The sequence below is a fragment of the Eucyclogobius newberryi genome, unplaced genomic scaffold, assembly GCF_026437365.1.
Source record: "Eucyclogobius newberryi isolate DKJ021-1_F unplaced genomic scaffold, fEucNew1.0.hap1 SCAF_12, whole genome shotgun sequence".
NCBI lineage: Eukaryota > Metazoa > Chordata > Actinopteri > Gobiiformes > Gobiidae > Eucyclogobius > Eucyclogobius newberryi.
This window is the reverse complement of record NW_027315746.1, coordinates 24,704,093-24,724,587: the sequence shown is the minus strand read 5'-3', so window position 1 is coordinate 24,724,587 and position 20,495 is coordinate 24,704,093. Positions and strand designations below refer to the sequence as shown.

General features: G+C 39.5%; 1 protein-coding gene across 2 annotated transcripts; it reads left to right on the top strand.

The window, feature by feature from the left end:
- The first annotated feature begins 1,763 nt into the window (after positions 1–1,763).
- Positions 1,764–17,324, top strand: prkacbb (protein kinase, cAMP-dependent, catalytic, beta b). 2 transcript variants are annotated; one of them, XM_072441605.1, is made up of 10 exons: positions 2,119–2,345; positions 10,858–10,919; positions 11,395–11,523; positions 12,532–12,630; positions 12,704–12,786; positions 12,861–12,987; positions 13,064–13,159; positions 14,018–14,140; positions 14,226–14,390; positions 15,646–17,324. In XM_072441605.1, the coding sequence occupies exons 1-10, from the start codon at positions 2,300–2,302 to the stop codon at positions 15,769–15,771; spliced, it is 1,056 nt and encodes a 351-aa protein (XP_072297706.1). In that variant the 5' UTR covers positions 2,119–2,299; the 3' UTR covers positions 15,772–17,324. The 2 variants fall into 2 exon arrangements, with proteins under 2 accessions (XP_072297705.1, XP_072297706.1); XM_072441604.1 differs by lacking the exons at positions 2,119–2,345; positions 15,646–17,324 and adding an exon at positions 1,764–1,838 and having other exon boundaries at positions 14,226–14,776.
- The last annotated feature ends 3,171 nt before the right edge of the window (positions 17,325–20,495 follow it).

The following is a 20,495-nucleotide window of genomic DNA, read 5'->3' as shown; positions in this document are numbered from 1 at the left end:
CATGCACATTTCAGATACATTTGATCATACATGTTAGTTTTTCTACTAGAGGATTTGACGACACTAATTCCACTATACTAATGTATTCATCTTTACACTATTAATGTAATGCATATTATTTGGGTGTCATTTCTATTTGGTATTTTGTTCACACTTACAAGTCACAGAAATCTCCTGCCATTGGACACTACTGTAGAGTGCCAGCTGGGTGTCCAATTATCTTGTAATAATCTACTAAAACAACAATTAAACCACAAATAACAAGTCTAACACAACTAATAAAAAGTAATGAGATGTGTATGAGAACATATTGTGGCTGTGGAGCTTATCAAAGGCTCCACATGACAGTGTGCAGAGTGCACTGGTACCTCCCATACCACATGTCGTTGATAATTACAGCCTGATATCTGCACTGAGCCGAGAATCCATCACTTTAGAAACCCCCGTCTGCAAATATTAAGACACTCACTTCGTTTCAACTGTGCTGACTTGATTTGGTTATTATTTATGATGTAAACTTTACTTATTTGATGTAGTGGCTATGCTTTTCCAATGTTTTAAATGAACAGTGTGGGAAATAAAATGTTGATTAAAACTGTACAGAAATAGATGTGAACACTGTATGGTGATAATAACATGCAAAATAGGGATAAAAATAAATTATGAATGCACAAGTAAACATATTTTCACACCGCACGGTCCTGCCCCTGTTATTCTGCTTTCTGTTTTGACTAGACTTTTTATGGGCCAACTGAAAGGAAGTGCTGAACAACAGACCCTATTCAGAAAATAAGTAATGCAAATAATCATAATTTTAGAGATGCACATTCACTTTTTAGAGGTCATATTTCCAGTATCATACTAGGATTATGTATTTTTATACACCACAGAACAGGGGTGTGTCTAGATTATTCTTCACTGGGGTGGCCCAAGGGTGGCACCAGGGCTGGCCCAGGTATTTAAGTAGATCATTTTGAGAGTTGAACATTTATTTTCCACATTTTTTGTGAATTAATAAAAAAAATGACTTTCCCCCCTTTTTTTGTTATAACTTGGTGCCATATTATAAGTAAAATTAAACAAAAAGGCAATATATATTGTTTTGGTGACTGGGGTGCCCAATCAGATTTCAAGGGTGGAACTACACCATATATAAAAGAAAAGTAGTCTATTATATTTAATTAAACTACTGAACTGACTTAGTGTTAGTGTTGTAGTAGCCTATTGAACTATACAATAATTTGCACTTAACAGTAGGCTCATATAATAGTTATATAATTTGCATCAGTTATAAAATTTGCAATAGTTATAACATTTGCATTTTATTTTTATCTTATGGCCTATTTTTATTTGTATCCCATAGCAGTTTATCAAATAGTTTATCTTTTTGACTTGTATAGGTTGTTTTTTTTATTATTGATTATTTTATGTTGCACCTTATCACCAAAACAAGTTCCTATGTTTGTGAATTCTGTTCATTGACAATGATTCAGAACCACCTGTAAGTTAAACCATGCAACAAAAGTAACAAAAAAACCAAAACAAAAATAGACTATTATAGAGTATTGACTATTGTATTCGGATATTGTTTGTAAAATCCCAATGTTCCGTGAAAAATAATAGCCTACCAAATCAATCTGTTGCATCACCCGTTACGATTCCATTGCCCACGCATCTTTCTGACGCCTGGACACACACACACACACACACACACACACACACACACACACAAAAAGAAACATTTATCTGGTTCTTCCATCCGCAGAAGAGGCCAAAGTCATCGCGCGGCGGCGGCATACCTGTGAACGCGGCCGTGATGCTCCCGAACGCGGAAGCAGGTCAGGTTTGCTATACATCCACAGGCATCTTTGTCCAATCCAGAGAGCCACAACGTGAGCGCGGGGGGACCGGAGGGGGGAGAGCGCGCCGCCGTGCCGAGCAGCGGAGCAACACAAGTGACCGCTGTAGCTTCATGACAACCAAACAGGCTTAAGGAGGAGAACCAGCCCGAGCGGCGCGAGAGAGCGAGCGCGTCCGTCCGTTACTGAGGGGGGAGAGACCGCAGAGAGGGCCGGGGAGGGTCGCCGCTGCCGCTGCCGCTGCCGCTGCCGCTGCTGCTGCTGCTGGAACCGGGGCGCACCGGGCCTGATTAGTTTTTCCCCCCGCGGATGAGCCTGTGTCTCGGGTTTGTTTTAAGGGCATAGGGGGTGCGAACAGTTGGGGAACAGGTTAGCGCTTGCCACCGCCGCCATATCCTCCTCTGCTACGTCGGAGCATTCGCCGTGTCTTCCAGCGCACCATGGGGAACGCTGCCACCGCCAAGAAGGGCAACGAGCTAGAGAGCGGTGAGTGTTTTCTGCGGGGACGTTATGTGAACGGTTCGTGGCCTCGGCGGCGGCGGCGGCTGTACGGGGGGCGTTCGGTAACCTCTGGCACGTTAGCGGCCGCTATAACGCTCGGTACGCGGCGCGGTGGAAACATCCGCGGCGTATTAAGCATCTTTACGCGCAGAGTTGTCCATCATGTTTGCGGGTGGTTTGGGGGTTTTTACGCGCTGTGTTTTGCGATGGGGCCTACGGACCGCGTTAGCTTGTAGCCGGAGGAACCGTGTCTGTGTTTTGGTTATCTGCACCGTGAAGGGAGTGGGTAGGTGGGTGGGGTAAGGGGTCTTCTTTTATTTTTTAGGGATTGGAACGGTTTTCTCTCATTAAACCGCGCGTAAAAAGCACACTTCGCGCGTTAACACACTTTGTACACGCGTTGTTAAATCAGAAACACACTAAAGTCAGTCCTGTTGGTGGTCACATAGCCTGCTAACTTTAGCGGTGGGTTGGGGGGGGATTAGCCATAGAAGGCCCCTCACCCCACTGCCTCTTGATAGTGGTGGTTTTGCAGCCATCCAGGCCTTTATTGCTCAGAGATATCCATGGCGATGCCCACAAATCTTCATGTTTTTTCCCCAAACGTGCCTTTTTTTATCAATAATTTTAACGCTGTAACTTTAGCACTGTGTTTAACGTTTGCATTGTTGTCACTTGCAGACAGACAGTAGTTGCCACATTCAACATCACGCACACATTTGCAACGGATAAGCCCTATAAATAGCACATACATTTACTAGAAAGCATTGTGCTGCATTTCCCTTCCTCAGAGCTCCCTTGACACATTTTTTTATTCTTGGTTACATAAACAAACCAATCCTCCCAGTACAACAGCAGCATCATGCCCAAGTATGGTGAGGAAATGACAATTGAGATGTTTCTATTAGAGCTGCAATGTTTAATCGGAATAATACTGACTACCCGTAGTCTGTTGTTAATGAATAATTGTATTTTGATCATCGCAAATGTTAACTGGAATGCACAGACTCTTAAGACTTATACCACAGTCACTTTATAATGTAGACAGCTGCTTTATTTAATCAAAATGTCAAAAAAAATACAAAAATAGTTCTAATTTTCATCCATAATACACTTTATTTGTAAATTGTCTTGATTTAGAAGCCATTTCAACTTTTTATTTGGTTCAAAATGTATTTAAACGTCTTGCTGTGAAACATAAGTAATTGCTGAAATAATAGTGAGTTGGAGCCCTAGTTTCCATTCATAAAAGCTTAAGACTTACTACTTGCTTTGCCCTTCTTAACATTTGTACACGTACACACAGACAACCCAGCCAAAACCGTATACCTCGTGCCCACTTGGAGCTATTTTTCCTGTAATCTCACCGTGGTAAAAGACCTAGTTGTCATTGACTCGAGCAGCTTGTCATCAGACCTTCGTCAGAGGATAAGGGGTATTACAAGCTTTGAACGGTTTGACGCAACTGGGCCTAGGACTGTGTTACTTTGCTCGTACGCTCTAGAATGCACACAGATCTCACCCTGAGATAAAACGGCACAAACAAATGACATTCTGCAGTGTTTAAAATCCAGGCTGTCATAAATTATTTGATTAGTCAGATCAGTTTTACCCAGAACTGTAGCACGTGGACTAATCAAAAAGTTCAGATCTAAGTACTTAATGTCCTTTTACAAACCTCTGTCTACATTCCAGAGGTTTATTAGCTTGTTAACTCAAAAATAACCCATACAGCATAGTGTCCCTGAGGCATTGCCAACCTGTGACTTCAGACAAGAGCTGAAGATTGCGTTTCTTGGTCATGATCCCTAGATCCTGACCGGCTAACTGCTAAAACCATTTAAGCTGACACTATGGCCCTACAAGCAGATTTGCAGAGCGACCCAGTTACCTACAGTCCAGCTCTCTCTGTCTCTTTCTCTAAATACACTGCTTGTACAAGAAAAAAGTCAGCACAGAAGATTTGGTTGGACTGCTTTGATTACTACTGTACTTTTCGGGCTAGACAGCGTTCCTGAATAAAAGCTGCAGCAATGAAATTTACGAAGAAAAAAAGAGAAGAGAGACAGACTGCACCTGTCAATAAACCACGGGTGCCCATGTTTTAATATGAGATATACACATAAATAAATGCACTAGTGATGCGCCGGTTTTCTTTTGAACCGGATGTCTCACAGCGCACCCGTGGTCCACTTCACAGCGGGGCTAATTAGACTAATTTCTCAGTGAATATGAGTTGGATTGTAATAAAACACAGCATTTTGAAGCTTAACAAACAGAAAACACATCACAGCTGTCACTATACTGTCCCTACTGTCCTTGATGACTCTGTGTGAGCTGATTTACCGATACACAAGTGTTCTACGGGTCAGGTCGGGCCAAGAAAGTCTTATTTCAATGTGGCAGGTTCTAAACTACAGACCGCCATATATCGTATGTCTAGAATCACTTCCTCATTAGACTAATTTCTCAGTGAATATGAGTCTAATTGTAATAAAACACACCGCGTTTTGAAGCTTAAAATACAGAGAACACGACGTGTCCCCTGGACACTGTGTCAAACGTTTGCGCTTCCTGCTAGAGTCCCCCCCCCCGGTGGCCGTTGGCGAGGAAAAATCTATAAATTAGACGCATCGTTGTACAGGCCGCAGGGTTCAAAGTGTGGGGGGGGGGGAAATTGGCGCCTTAAGTCCAAAAAGTAAGGTACTCTCATTGTGTAGCGTTGTTTTAGCGTACGGACAAGCGGTGTATAAAAGAGCAGCACTTTGTTGTTTAGCGTAGTCTACAACATGGGCAGATTAAGTTGGCATCTTCCTGACACCTCTTTAGTTTCACACCGCACTAGGTTCTGGCACTGTTAGTTACACACGGGGCCAGAGAATCACATAACCCTGCTATGTTATGCCTGAGTGGCCTCGGCTCACAGCAAGGTTCAGCTCACTTTTCCATTTCAGCTTGGCCACAGCGTTGTGCGAAGTGATTGAAGGACACCTGCGGAACCAATCAAGGAGTATTTTGGAGGCTGAATGCATAATGGTTGTACACAAAGGTCATTTTAATCTGGCAAAATCATGCTATAAATACTAATATGTATTTAGGGCTGCATGATAATTACATAAATAATAGGGCTGCATGATTGGGGGGAAACATCTAGTTGCGATGATAGCGATTAGACATTTGTACATTTTAAACACATTGGGAAGAATTGACCCAAAAAAAACTAAAATATTTATGATCTAAACTACAGGTTTAGCAGTGTTTGTGCAGAAAAGGAACTAATATTGTGCTGTGTGTGGAAAAAAATGCAGCCGTTGCAATTGGTCTTATGTGTCCATTCCAGTTACAATTTCGATTTGATTGTGATTAATCTTATCTTGCAGCGCTAATGAATTATGGGATTTTACTTGCGCGCAATATTTAGACTCCACAAGTTTGAAATTAGAAAATGTTGCAGCCTCAAACCAGGATCATGTATGCAAAGCTTAACAGTTTATATATTTTAAGGTGTGTACATTTACACACATAGTGCACTCAAAACATCAAAACAATAATCATATATTATATACACATTTATATACCGGTACACGTACACATACACGTATATACACATCAGGTTGCAGGTGTGTACATTTTAGTGGAAAACTCTACTGCTAACTGCCCTAGATGTATTGTAAAATGTACTTCCCCGCAGCCTGTTCGTATCCTGATCCTTCTGTAAATATGTTATGTCATGTTTAGAACATATAGCAGTCATAGTTAATAGTTCTGTTTTTACTTTTTAGTGTTTCAATGTGCAAAAATAGATTTTTAGATCAATATATTGCTGCCATAAATAAATAATATAATTACTGTTAACACTTAAGCTGTTTGATGGCATCAGCAATGAGTCATACAAGTGACTTAATTTACTCTCTACAGGTCAAATAAAAAAAAAAACATCCATGATAATTATTGAGGCCCAATTATTATTCTTTCAGTCATATTAATATATCATATTAATAAATCGAGTAATTGTCATAACAGGTAGGATGTCACAATGTCAAATTTTAGTGTTACCATTACTGTGAGGGAAAAAAAAACAACATGTTTTATCGCTTATTCACAATTATTACAGAGACTGTGTGAAATCTCGTCAAACACACTATTATTTCTCAAGTTTGTGACCAGCTTTATGAAATTGAACTGTCTGAATGACAAAACAAAGTAAATATGACCAAAACAGCCAGATAAAAATGTACTTAATTTTTAAACTATTGATTGAATTAAAACCACTTTATTATTTTTTTAGTTCTTATGATCATATTGTGCCCTAAATAATCATGATTATCGATCAACCGAATAATTTTGACATCCCTACATATTGTTAATATAATGTCATCCATCATAATTTATAGGTACTATGTGCTACACTGTTTACAATCTTCATCACAGAATCATCAGAGAAATATGAGACGTAGATGTGATTTACCTTTAACCTCCCGATTGTATTTTGATGGATATTGAACCTTTACTACGTAGTTTGGCGTATTTGCACCCAGCTCTCTAAATCAACAAGATTTAGTCCTTGTCAGGCCACAGATGTTCACCTCCCATGGCTCTCCCTCACCAAAGCAAACCCGCTGTGACATAAACACTGTCTACGCCAAACAAAGTCCAAGTCCAGCGTGTACTCAACTGTGTGTACATAAACCATACAGCGACTATAAATGTGCCATGGAATCACACTAACTATTCAGCCAGACATAGCTTGACATTACAGTGGTAGAAGTACTCAATTTTGATACTTATGTAAAATTACAGATTCATGTGCAAAAATGTACTCGAGTAAAAGTCAAAGTATCACATTAAACATCTACTTAAAGTCTATATGAAAGGTTCTCCCGTTTTTCTAATTATGACTTAGTTTGGTGATATAGAATCCGCTGTAAAAATTGAATATCAGTTTTACATCTGTGAAGTCGCAGTTTGGGAAGACATTTTGGAAAATTTACTTTGAAATTACAGAAAGTTGAAACATTTCTGAAATCCCTTTGTGATGTCATCAAAAAGTGACTTGCCAATGAGAAAACCGACAATTTATTCGCAATTTTACGTACACATTTTCTGATAGTTTAAATGTTAATTCAACAAAACCGGTGTAATTGAGTTCTATTTATTCTGAAATCATAATGTTTTATGAAATGTATATGGATTTTGGCCCTCGTTTACAACAGTTTAACAGTTTAATTACCTCTAACTATATCATATTTGCTGCCCATGTCCAACCAGGAAGTGCAATTATAAACTTTACAAAGAGTTAAATTTGGCAGAACTAGTCAAAATGTAATGTAATGTAGTATAATCTGAAATATGCACTTAATGTTAAAGTAAAAGTATTGAAGTACATAATATGTACTTCAATATACATACATATAGAAATATACTTTTCAAGTAAAAAAGTAAAACTTATACTTTGGAACTATTGAAGAGTCAAATGTTGTGATCTTCATAAAGAATCTAACTGATTGTTGGTCAACAGAAGCGACTTAACATTTGAAGTAAATTTTATTTTAATGTATATATTTTCCTCTGCTCACACCTTGAACTTCAAACCTACAGGCAAGATGTGTCCATAAAAAATAAAAACAACAACAATTCAATTCAGACACTCAATCATAAAAACTTTGCACTTTTACTTTGGAGTAGAAAGTAGAACTAAAAGTAAAAAGTATCCACTGTAAATTGAAGAGAAGATTCAGTCGTAGCCAATTTTTTTTCTACAATGGAACACTCCTGGATGAATGAGCGATTACGCTGACCTATCCACTGTAAATATACTGAAAGTCCAAATGACACATTAGATTACACATTGCAGTAAAACAAAGGGAATAATATTATATTTAAGAATTTACCCAACATTTTGCCTGTTTTTCTCCAATTTGGAAATTCCGGGGACATTTATAATGTGGACATGGCCAGCAAATATGACATAAGTAGAGGTAATTCACAACTGTTGCTTAGCAACCAGATAATATACAAGGGCCAAATAGTTTTGATAAATAATTTGACAAATAATGTGGAAACATTTTCTCTACATTTCTGGTGGAATGGCGCTTTGTGATGACATCTCTGGTGGAGGTATTCGGCTCTACTTCCTGTAATTTTCAACATTTAATTGTAAAATTGTCTTGCCAAACTGCAACTTGACTAATGTAAAACTATGATAATTATTTACCACAGGGACAATCTCAACAAACATCATCATTAGAAAAACACAATGATATTTCAGTACAGTTCTTTTTACTTTTGTACTTTGCTTTTTTTCACGCCACATTACATGCATTCTCAGTCGTTCATCTTATCTTTATATCCCGTCTTACAATGCATGACAAAACGTACCATGTCATTCCGGGTACACCTGTTCTCTGAAACCACCATAGGCAAGTCGATCTGTGTCTAAATTCCACACGGCATTGTCAGCTTTTCACTGTGTTCTTGACATTATGCTTGTTATGTTGCATTGCTGTACATGTTGATGTCTTACACTTGTATACTGTCTCTCTCCTGTCTTCTCTTCATCCCATCCGTGTGGGTGATTGTTCCTGCAAAACTTTGGTGAACTGTAGAGACATTTGGTACGCAACAAAACAAAAAAGCGATGAAAGCGATTTAGATTAGCATTGCTGTGTGTGTGGCCTCCTTCTTGCTAGTTGTGCCTGCCTTGTGTATCTGCATGCCTTTTTATTTATTAATGCGTCCTTGTTTTTATCTGCATTCTCTTCTCTCAATCTGGATATCTACTGTCTGCTGTGTTGCCCATACATTGGTTTGTCGCCGCTTGTTTCTGGCTGTGTGTTCTCTGTAGGCTTCCCTGTGGTGGTGGTGGTGTGTGATGCAGCAGGAGCTCTGGCCCAGCGTCCCTGTAATAATACCTGTGTGGTTGTGTCTTTGTGTGGTTCTGTGGTTGTGCGTTTGGTTTTCAGACTAACAGCTCAAAATCCGAGCATCTTGGCCTGCATCACGTGTCTACCCTTCTTCAATGTAGAGTGACCACCCGTCTCACTTTTGTGCTGGAGGAATTTTGCAGAGCAGCCCGCGGATTAGTTGTTTTCAAAGTGGAGAATGTGGGACTTAAATGTGTAGTGACAGTTTTTATTACAGAAAAATATTCAAACAGAAAATCCTTCACTTTCAGTTCTGTAGTAGTTTCAAGCTTAATTCAACACTACAGTACAGGATTTAAAATGTTGTGTCCGTCTGAACTAGGGTTGTCCAAAAAAATCTATACTATGATAATAATAATCAATACAAAAATGTAGGGATGGGATAAGATCAGGAGCCACAAGATAAAAAATTGCCATAAGATTATGTGCACATGTGTAAAATGATCTTACATTTGGCTTGGTGAATTTAGACCTTGAGAAGCTGTTGTTCCAAACGGCAAAAAGATTCAATCAAACAAATACAAAATTGTGAAAATGGTTTCTCATGTGGGATGACTCTCCTAAATCAAATACGAAATCTATTTGGGTTGTAGAAGACTAAAGCGTGTATCGATTATTCAAATAAAAAATCTAAAACAAATATCTCTGTGATTTGACCATGAATCTGTAGCAAAGTGCACTGACAAGATTACAGAAGAGCGCACAAATATAAATGTTTACACAGAAGACTACCAGTAAACAATGTATTTATTTGTAAAAAAGGAATTCTTAAACTCATAATTCCCCCCAAATCCTCCCAAATCTCAAGATAATTTACTAAATGCGTTCTCCTTCCTGCTGTTGTGGATATAAATCCCTGCAAAATAATTAGTCTAATACAACTAGGGCCATGCATGGACCTTCTAGAAGACTTTTAGAATGACCTGGGTCTTTATCAGAAAATATAATATTCTAATATTAAAGAAACAATTTTTTTTTATGTCTAACGAAACATATTTGTTCTCATCATTGTGGTATCAGAATTGGTTTTGAGCCTTTTCCTTTGCATTAAAATCAAGTTGTACTTTTTTGTTGCTGTTCTTGCCAAATTTAATCCAGTTACACATTCAATTAGGACAGAATTATGTGAACTTCCAATTTGGACCATTTTGAATATGTTGCTATTCCAACCGTTTCCTCCTTCTCAATATTTGCTTGCTAAAACATGATTATAATTTCTAGCCGCCTTCACAGTTGGTAAGTTGGTGAGATATCATCAAGGCATTTACTGTATCTCTCGAGTTGCACATTTTTACAGCACATCACAAAACTTGCCTCCTTTTACACATTTTTGGGGGTGGTCACTCTACTTGAATGTTGTTTTGTGACCTCTTATAGTGCGGAATAATGCTGCTACCTTTTGTTATTTGAATGTATATCCAGATGAGAGTTGTCCTTTCCTCTTCAGCATTGTTCAAGACTTTCCAAACGTTCTCCTTTTCCTAACTGACAGTCGCGCTTGCAATTTTCTTTCACTCTTACGAACCTTTTGTGGAGAATTCCCTTCCCTAACTGTAATTTATTTCTGATTGTAGTGAAAGAGTTTCTAGCCAAAGCCAAAGAAGACTTCTTACGCAAATGGGAATGCCCACCACAGGTCAGTTTATGCCATTTTTTTTAAAAGAGCTCAAGAATGAAGATGTTAATAAATACTTTAATATTTACTGTATATATGTTTTATAATAAGCATAAGCCTTCTAATACAGTGATCATTGGAGACAAAATAATCTGCTTTATTCCGATGTAACTGGATTTCTAAAGGGCACTTTCATTGTGGACTTGCTTGTGTCATTGTTCTACTTTGTTATAGGGGAAATAAAAACTATAACCGTTTGAATGTGTTTAAATGCACTGCAGAGAGCAAATTCGTTGAGGACAATGTATTTCCTGTCATGGCTAAAAATAAAATGCTCAGAGTGGTTTTATTACAACAATCTGATGTGTACTCTGAGTTGCCTGTACATGACAACATAGTAGCCCATAATTAGACCCTCCCCTTCCATTGGGAACTACTGTAACATATTCTAATACACCTTAACAGTGCGATGTGATGTGATATATTGCCCCCACAGAGCACAACGTGCCTAGATGACTTTGACAGAATAAAAACCCTGGGCACCGGCTCCTTCGGAAGGGTCATGCTCGTCAAACACAAAGGAACAGAGCAATATTACGCCATGAAGATCTTGGACAAGCAGAAGGTCAGTCCCCAAAACTATTGTCTAATACAATGTTGTTTTAAAGGTGCATTGTATTCGTAACCTTTCACCTGCATGTCTCAATGGATATGTTATTGCTTTGTCTGGAATGTTCCACAGTATGACATTTAAACTTATATTCAGTGTTTTGCATTTTTTTTATTACAAGTATTATATTGTACATGTTGTACGATGTAACAATAATGTTATAATGGTACATATTGAAAATTAAAATCCTGAAAAATTATCATTACAGACCTCACTTGGCCTGTTGGTAGTGTCATCTGCTTGTTTCCATGGAGATAGAGAAGTTTAAAAGAGACTTTATGCTTTTTTATGATACTTAGACTTGAACTATAACATAAATAGATCAACAGATTACATTTTGTTCATTTTAAATCTCAATATTGATCCAAACTGCGTAATAAAAATGGGTAAATTGGCTTCTGGTTTAAAACTGCACAACTGATAAGCCCCGCCTCTTATATCTGACATTTTCAAAGAATCAGGGAAGTGAGTGACAGGGGCCTCAGTTGACAAAAACAAAACTGATTTAAAAAAATAAAAAAGACACTTGAAATAGTTTGCAGGTTATTTCTGTAACAAAATCCCTGCTGTGCAACAGAAAAATTTAGATAAAAAGCTTAACGAAATCAGGAGATATGAACTTATAGCATTATTCCAACAGGGACAAAGCATCGCGTATCGACCATGCTAATTCAGGGACTATAAAAGTGCATTTAAACATCAAATACAAATGGAACACGTTCAGCTCGCTCGCCTAAACAATCAAACCTAAGCATCAGTCAAATAAGTGGAATAATCTGTTTAGAATGTCAGATATGAATCATTTCTGAATGAATTTGAACATCTAGTTTCAAACGTCTTCTTTCAGACTACCATGTATTTATAGTGTACAGTTTATAAAATTATAAAAGGTGTTCGTTGCAACTCTCTTTCGTGGTTCCACTGTCCATCACACTTTGAGGTCATGTTCTCCTCTTCTGTCAGGTGGTCAAACTCAAGCAAATAGAACACACGCTAAACGAGAAGAGGATATTACAGGCCGTGAGCTTCCCCTTCCTTGTCAAACTCGAGTATGCCTTTAAGGTAAGGTTGTCTTCTTTCAAACAGGATTTTACTGCCTCAAGTGCTGTGCTCTAAGAAGGCATTTCTATTCTAGGACAACTCCAACTTGTACATGGTGATGGAGTACGTTCCTGGTGGGGAGATGTTTTCACACCTAAGACGAATTGGCAGGTTTAGGTATGAAAAAGGCGACTTACCAATTTTCTCCCAATTTTTGCTTTTTGTAATATTGCTCTGATCCTTTTTTACAGTGAGCCACACGCAAGGTTTTATGCTGCCCAAATAGTGCTGACATTCGAGTACCTCCATTCACTAGATCTCATATACAGAGATCTGAAACCCGAGAATCTCCTCATTGACCACCATGGCTACATTCAGGTGAGAAATCAAATGACTTGCTGTTTATTTTAAAAGTCGAGCTCAAAGAAATGTTCAAATCTCCTTGTTTGTTCAGGTGACAGATTTCGGCTTTGCCAAGAGGGTAAAAGGACGGACCTGGACGTTGTGTGGGACACCGGAGTACCTAGCACCAGAAATTATTCTCAGCAAAGTATGGAGATTGAATTACTTGTGTCCTGTATGCCACTTTGAATGTTGACATCGCAATAGGAAAGTTTGAACGTTGTGATTCAGAAGGGGTGGGTGATATTGAAACTCTTGATTTAAATATTTTTGGGAGTGTCCCGATAACGATAGTCAGATGATATTATGTGAATCCAACAGAAATGTGTGAGAAATGAGGTTTAATTATCAGACGAATGTGAAATGTCTGTTAAATGAATCACTAAAGTTAATTTAAAGTTTAGTCTCGGGCACATGGTGTTTTAGGTGCAGAGACGCAATAAGATACAATAAAAAAGCAAAATTCAGTAAAAATCAGTACAATCAACATAATCATGCAAACGATATAAATAATTGTGGAAAAAAGTTTCGGAATATAACTATATATTTTTTTCTTAAGTTTACCTGTTTTCATCTCTTTTTTTTAAATACTCTATTTGTAGCATTTATTTTTTTTTAACTCTAAACAACGTACTTGGTTTTAAACCTATGTATTTTTTTCCAAACGATATCTAAATTTCAAAATATTGCACACTTTTTTGTAACAGTCAACACTAAATATAACAGCTTGCTCCAAATTGGATGACGAAAAAGATAAAAAGAGATGATAAGAACTTAATAATGGCTATAAATGAGACTTAGCCATTATTATCATGCACATAATAAGATGGGATATTTGATTGTTTGCAGTGGAAATAAAGTTAGCTGTATGATTCTAGTTTTTGTGATTTGCCAATTGTGACCATTCAAATTGTGATTTTTGGCATGCATTTTTGCTTTTGGAGTGTGGTACCACATCAGGAGCTTACATTTTACTTCTAGTTGTAAAAATACCTTCCTTTCACAGGGCTACAACAAAGCTGTAGACTGGTGGGCCCTAGGAGTCCTCATTTATGAAATGGCAGCTGGCTATCCTCCATTCTTCGCAGATCAGCCCATTCAGATCTATGAGAAAATTGTGTCTGGAAAGGTAGTATACTGCAGTTTATCCCTCATTCACTCCAACCTTGTATCCACAGCTCTGAAACGCACAATGGTTGTTTTTTGTTCCGTAGGTACGATTCCCCTCTCACTTCAGCTCAGACTTGAAGGACCTTCTGAGAAATCTGCTGCAGGTGGATCTCACCAAACGCTACGGCAACCTGAAGAACGGCGTCAGCGACATCAAAGGACACAAATGGTTCGCCACAACGGACTGGATCGCCATCTACGAACGAAAGGCAAGACCACGCTTAGCACCGACACCAAACACTGTTGCCTCCATGAAAACAACGTTAATTAGATATTGATTTATAGATTTAGAACTAGTTTCCGTACAGTGATTCCCAACTGACGCAGCAAAAGTGTTTTATTAGACAATTATGACAGTTTTCTGATGTATTATGGTTGTGTAGGGTGATTATGTTCTTGTGAATAAAGAACAGGGACAGTATTGTTTGCTTTTGAGTGGAGTGTTATCACAGAGCCATCAGAGCGGTTCTAGTCACTTGGAAATCACCCAGATTCACTGTGCTCACTGCCACCAGCCATTTAGCCCTGGAAGACCACATAATGGACAGCTTTGATCAATCAAAATAGCTGTTACGCTGGTTAAAGGCATTGACCTCACCATCAGATGACATGTATATCTGGGCATAGATAAATTGTCAGTGTTGTGAAAAACGTCCAATTGTAAAGGCTTTACATTAGTTAAAATGACTTGAATTTACAATATTGAGCTTGACTGGTGTAGTTTGACTGAATTGGTTCGCTTTTCAGACACATTATTGGTCTAGTTTGCTACTATTTCTGTTTCGTTTCAAGATATTTGTCCTTATTTTTGGAGTGGACAGGCTAAATTTGTCTTCGCACCTCAATAAGAGAAGCTAATGCATTCTCTGTTTTATTTAGTTTTGCTTTCAGCTTGTCCTATATTTTTGTTCCGCTATCTTTTGACCTCAGCGTGAGCCTAAACACCACATGTTTGATAAATGCAGCGAATGAGGGATGTCACACGTTGCACTGCATCATAGTGGGTCAACTTTTGATATGATTCTGTTCCTTTTTATATTCACTTTTGTTTCATCTTTTGATAGTTGTTTACTTGTTTGTCTGTCTTTGTTGCCCAAATGTTTAGCGCTAGTGTGAAGCTGCTTTCTGTAAGTCTGTTAGGCTTAAAGTCTTACATTGACTTTTTCTTACATTTCTATGATCCTGAGTTCGTTTCATGCAGGTCTGTGTGAGGAATGAATCCCTTGTTCTCTGGCGCCTGCTGACTAATCAACCAAACCCTTTAGAAATCTATGATCAATAACGATAACAAAACATCGACGTCACACGCATTTCTGTTCTAAAAAGGTGTACAGTTCTCATCCTCTGCTCCCCTCTGCTGGTTATTATGTACATAACTTGGTGCTGAAAGTATGTTGCTGTTGTAGTTGTACTTATTGGATAAAAGCAGAGAATTAATGCGTGTCTTCATATTGTGTTTTCAAGGTGGAAGCTCCATTCATACCAAAGTGCAGAGGTCCAGGGGACACCAGCAACTTCGACGACTATGAAGAGGAGGAGATCCGTGTTTCTGTGACGGAAAAATGTGCAAAGGAGTTTGCCGAGTTTTAGGATGAGTGACCGTGGATATATCAGGGAAATGAGGGGATCTTTGCACTCTTCAAAAAGACTTTGGGATGGAGCAGAGACCATTGGTTTTCTTCTTTTCAGATCTACAACATAGTTCCTTCATTCCATACAGCTCAACACAACCCTGCGGTGCCGATCACCTTCACTCTCACGTGCACCTGCTTTAAAGGCAGACACACCACTTTTACTTTTCTACCTTCACTGTTTTTTGTTTTTGTTTTTTTTACTTTCAAGCAGTTAGTCTTGGATGTTGTATACCCCTTTTGAAATGTGAGATTATTTTCAGTTTGAGGAAAAAACTGAGACAAAGGCCAATGATAGCCCATACACGGTAACTGAAGTTGAGCTGAGGTTTGACATGCTGATGTGAGTTGTGGGGTGTTCCCTCTGTTGGGTGGTCTGTTACAATGGCCCGCTTTCAGAGCTAGTATTGTCCTATGTGCATATCATGTCAGTTGTGTAAAACTTTATTGAACACATTCAGTGTTTTTTGAAATCATGACCAAATCTAGTTCATTGGGAGACACCAGAAGAGAGGTTTTGTTCCTTTCTTTGCTTTTGCCTTAGAGAGCCCACTGGTCCGATCCAAAGAAGCATCTGCACACGTTCAGTCTTCTTGGAATTATGACCTAGGTACAGCAAGCCATTCTAGTCAACAACAAACTCTGTTACATTAGTAAAACACATATGAAGTATATTTTCTTTGATCCTCCTGGGTCTGCTAGTCAAAATTTCCATGTTTGTATCTACATTTTGTTGCTGTGACTAACCTTATAGGCTAGAAGTAGAGCTGCACTGTATCTGCAGAACATGGTAATATTCAGTATTGTTACAGGTTGCAATTGTGATTCTTATAAAGTCTAGTTTTGTAATATATCCAACTGATTTTTGAACAAGACATTTAGCTGTAGTTTTGGTTGGAGAATCTCAAACGGCAAGTAGCCTCCGCCACATTGGCCACGGAAGCCACAGGCAGCGTAGCAAACAATGGCAGAGTGCATCTTTCAGGATATGAATATTGGTATGTTCTGTCAAACGATACAGTGCAGCCCCGCTTTGTCATTTGGTCCAGTATTTCAGGTCTGCTTCTGAAGACCGTTGTTACATTTGGAACCATATTGACAAAATGGAAAAGAATGAAATCCCTTTATTGGAGTAAAGAAAATGTTTTGGCTTTGTGCCTTGACATTATTAAAGAAACAAATGAATAAGACAGAGTTTATAATATAATAAAGATGTGAAAAAAAAATTAATAAATGGGTAAGAAAATATTTATGATGTCCCTTTTTATCACCCACCAACAGATTTTATTCTCATCAAAAGAATGTTTATTTGCAACCTTAAGGTATTCTTGTTTGAAGGCTTGATTTTATTCTACACTTTTCCAACACTGGCTGAATAAAATGAGGACTGCTCCTTTGTATCACATGTAACCCTGTCATTGTTACGCTCATTACATTATACGTATAAGCATTGTTTCATATGTTTTTATTTATACACATTAGAGATGCTAATAAATTTTATTTTTAAAAATGTTTATGTGTTCAAAGTGCATTAGCCTCTAAAATGTAGAACATGCGTAGTGATTTTAAGAGGTGGGTCAAGTGGCCACAATTTGTCCTCAAGAGTAACATTACTTAAAAATACTTCCCGTAGATGTAAAGGTAGTGACCTAGAGATGCACGGATTTCAAAATTCTTGGCCGATACCGATTTCCGGTTTTTAAGGAGGTCTGACCTGCCAAAACCGATTTTCTATCTAGCCACTGATTTTCCAACAAACTCCCCAGTATTATAAGATAAGATATTCCTTTATTGTCCCACATGGGGAAATTTCATTGGTGCAACGCAGGTAGATACAGAGGTAGATACAGAAGAACAGATCACTTATAGGAAGTCTGAAAAACACTTTCAGTAGAAGATCTCCTATAAATAAATAAAAACTCCCATAGACAAATAAATACCATTGCATGTGATCCCGACAGTAATTGCACATGAATGTGTCACGACAGCACATAGATTGCACATGAATTTCACAGTAATTGCACATATGACAGAATTGCACATCAGTATTAGGTTAGGTCAGTATTGCGAGTGTTCAGTGTTTGTTATAAAGTCTGACAGCAGCAGGAAGGAAAGACCTACGGAACCTTTCCTTCACACATCGAGGGTGGATCAGTCTCTCACTGAAGCTGCTCTCCAGAGCGGACAGAGTGTCCTGCAGGGGGTGAGACTCATGGTCAAGCATAGATGTGAATTTAGGACCCTCCTGTCCCCCACCTCCTGCACCGAGTCCAGAGCACAGCCCAGGACGGAGCTGGACTTCTTGATGACTCTGTCCAGCCTCTTCCTCTCCCTCTCTGTGATGCTGCTGCTCCAGCAGGCCACACCATACACCATTATATATGTGAAAAAGTTGCATGTATACAGGACACACGTTTTATAATATAAAATGTAATTTATTTTGTGGAAAAATAGAAAAATAAATAACTATATATAAAAATAATATATAAATACAGAACTATATACTAACTAATATGGCCTGGAGAAGAGTGGAGGACACAGAGGAAAAAGGAGTCCATTTCTCCTGCAGAAGATGCAGCTCCAATGGTTCCAGATTGAAATCAAATGAACTATTTTCATATAGTAATTTATACATTTGTAATTTTACACATTCTTTTGAATGAGCTGGAACCCTCTGCAGGAGAGGAAGCAGGTGGAACATGAGGAGGGTCAGTCCCAGAGCGCTGCCAGCACCTCCCTCTCAAAGCTGGAGGACTCTGGCTCCAGCACCTCCCTCTCAAAGCTGGAGGACTCTGGCTCCAGGACCTCCCTCTCAAAGCTGGAGGACTCTGGCTCCAGCACCTCCCTCTCAAAGCTGGAGGACTCTGGCTCCAGCACCTCCCTCTCAAAGCTGGAGGACTCTGGCTCCAGCACCTCCTCTCAAAGCTGGAGGACTCTGGCTCCAGCACCTCCTCTCAAAGCTGGAGGACTCTGGCTCCAGCACCTCCCTCTCAAAGCTGGAGGACTCTGGCTCCAGCACCTCCCTCTCAAAGCTGGAGGACTCTGGCTCCAGCACCTCCTCTCAAAGCTGGAGGACTCTGGCTCCAGCACCTCCTCTCAAAGCTGGAGGACTCTGGCTCCAGCACCTCCTCTCAAAGCTGGAGGACTCTGGCTCCAGCACCTCCCTCTCAAAGCTGGAGGACTCTGGCTCCAGCACCTCCTCTCAAAGCTGGAGGACTCTGGCTCCAGCACCTCCTCTCAAAGCTGGAGGACTCTGGCTCCAGCACCTCCTCTCAAAGCTGGAGGACTCTGGCTCCAGCACCTCCCTCTCAAAGCTGGAGGACTCTGGCTCCAGCACCTCCTCTCAAAGCTGGAGGACTCTGGCTCCAGCACCTCCTCTCAAAGCTGGAGGACTCTGGCTCCAGCACCTCCTCTCAAAGCTGGAGGACTCTGGCTCCAGCACCTCCCTCTCAAAGCTGGAGGACTCTGGCTCCAGCACCTCCTCTCAAAGCTGGAGGACTCTGGCTCCAGCACCTCCTCTCAAAGCTGGAGGACTCTGGCTCCAGCACCTCCTCTCAAAGCTGGAGGACTCTGGCTCCAGCACCTCCCTCTCAAAGCTGGAGGACTCTGGCTCCAGGTCCTCTTCCTCGTGGTTCTACAAAAAAAACACACATTGCAATTTAGATGACACGGGCTAAAAAACAAATTGTAATCCAACCAAATACTTTTACACACCTGTGGGTGCAGCAGAAGGGCCAGCATCCCCTGAAGGAGCAGGAGCAGCAGGGGCAGATCTTAAAGAACATTATACAGCAGTTATATTTGAGCCCAGTACATTTACTGCAATATTATTCAAACTTTTACTATTATAATACAGCATATTTAATGAGGCACATATGTTGCCAATATTGTTTTCCAGTTTCATCAGCTCTTTGATAACTTGACACACTCACTAGAAGCACAATGAGCTGAGCACTATAAATTCTAGGGCACTATAGATTCTAGTGCACAGCTGATTGTGTAAACATTTCTTTGAGGCGGTGGGACAATTAAATAGTCATAGTCATGTCTAAATAGTCAGACATTAGATTGTAGTCACTTATTTCGCTGTTCGAGTCAGTAATTTAAGTTTTGTATCTACCTCATGTTTGTCTCAAATGCATCAAAGTGTTTTAAAGTCTCATTTCAGGTGGATGAGATCTCTTGTTAGCATTAGCTCGTAGCTTAGCTCTCTGCTAGTTGAGCAGAACAACAACAACTAACTCTTCTGACAGCCCTGTTGCTGCTTCTTCTGGCCCCTTCATATAATGTGTACTCTTCTACAGATAACTCTGATTAAACACATTAACTTGTCAAACACAAACCAGCGCAAATTATTTTGACCGCATCAACTATCAACACGTAGATTGTAATAGTCTCAAAGTTGTAATAACTTACCCCACAGTCCAGTCTCCTCTGATCCTCTTCCAGGCTCGTCCTTCTTGTGTTCCACCAAAGTTGAACAAATCTGAACTTTTTTGCCCCGAACAATTTTAACGCTTTGAAGCTTATGCCTGTCAAAGCTTTTGTCTAGAGCGGAAAACGGCAAAACGCACCCTCCGCTCCGCGCGCCGCGCTCCACGCCGAAAAAGCAGGACTCGCGCCGCGGGAAACGCAGGAGGTGTTCGACACGCGTTTACATAGACTTGAATGTAAAGTGGACAC

Excerpts from the sequence above, each read along its gene's own strand:
- prkacbb (XM_072441605.1), top strand. The coding sequence starts at position 2,300 with ATGGGGAACGCTGCCACCGCCAAGAAGGGCAACGAGCTAGAGAGCG. Across the intron at positions 10,920-11,394 it reads AATGGGAATGCCCACCACAG|AGCACAACGTGCCTAGATGA; the intron begins GTCAGTTTATGC and ends TTGCCCCCACAG. Across the intron at positions 12,988-13,063 it reads ACCACCATGGCTACATTCAG|GTGACAGATTTCGGCTTTGC; the intron begins GTGAGAAATCAA and ends TTGTTTGTTCAG.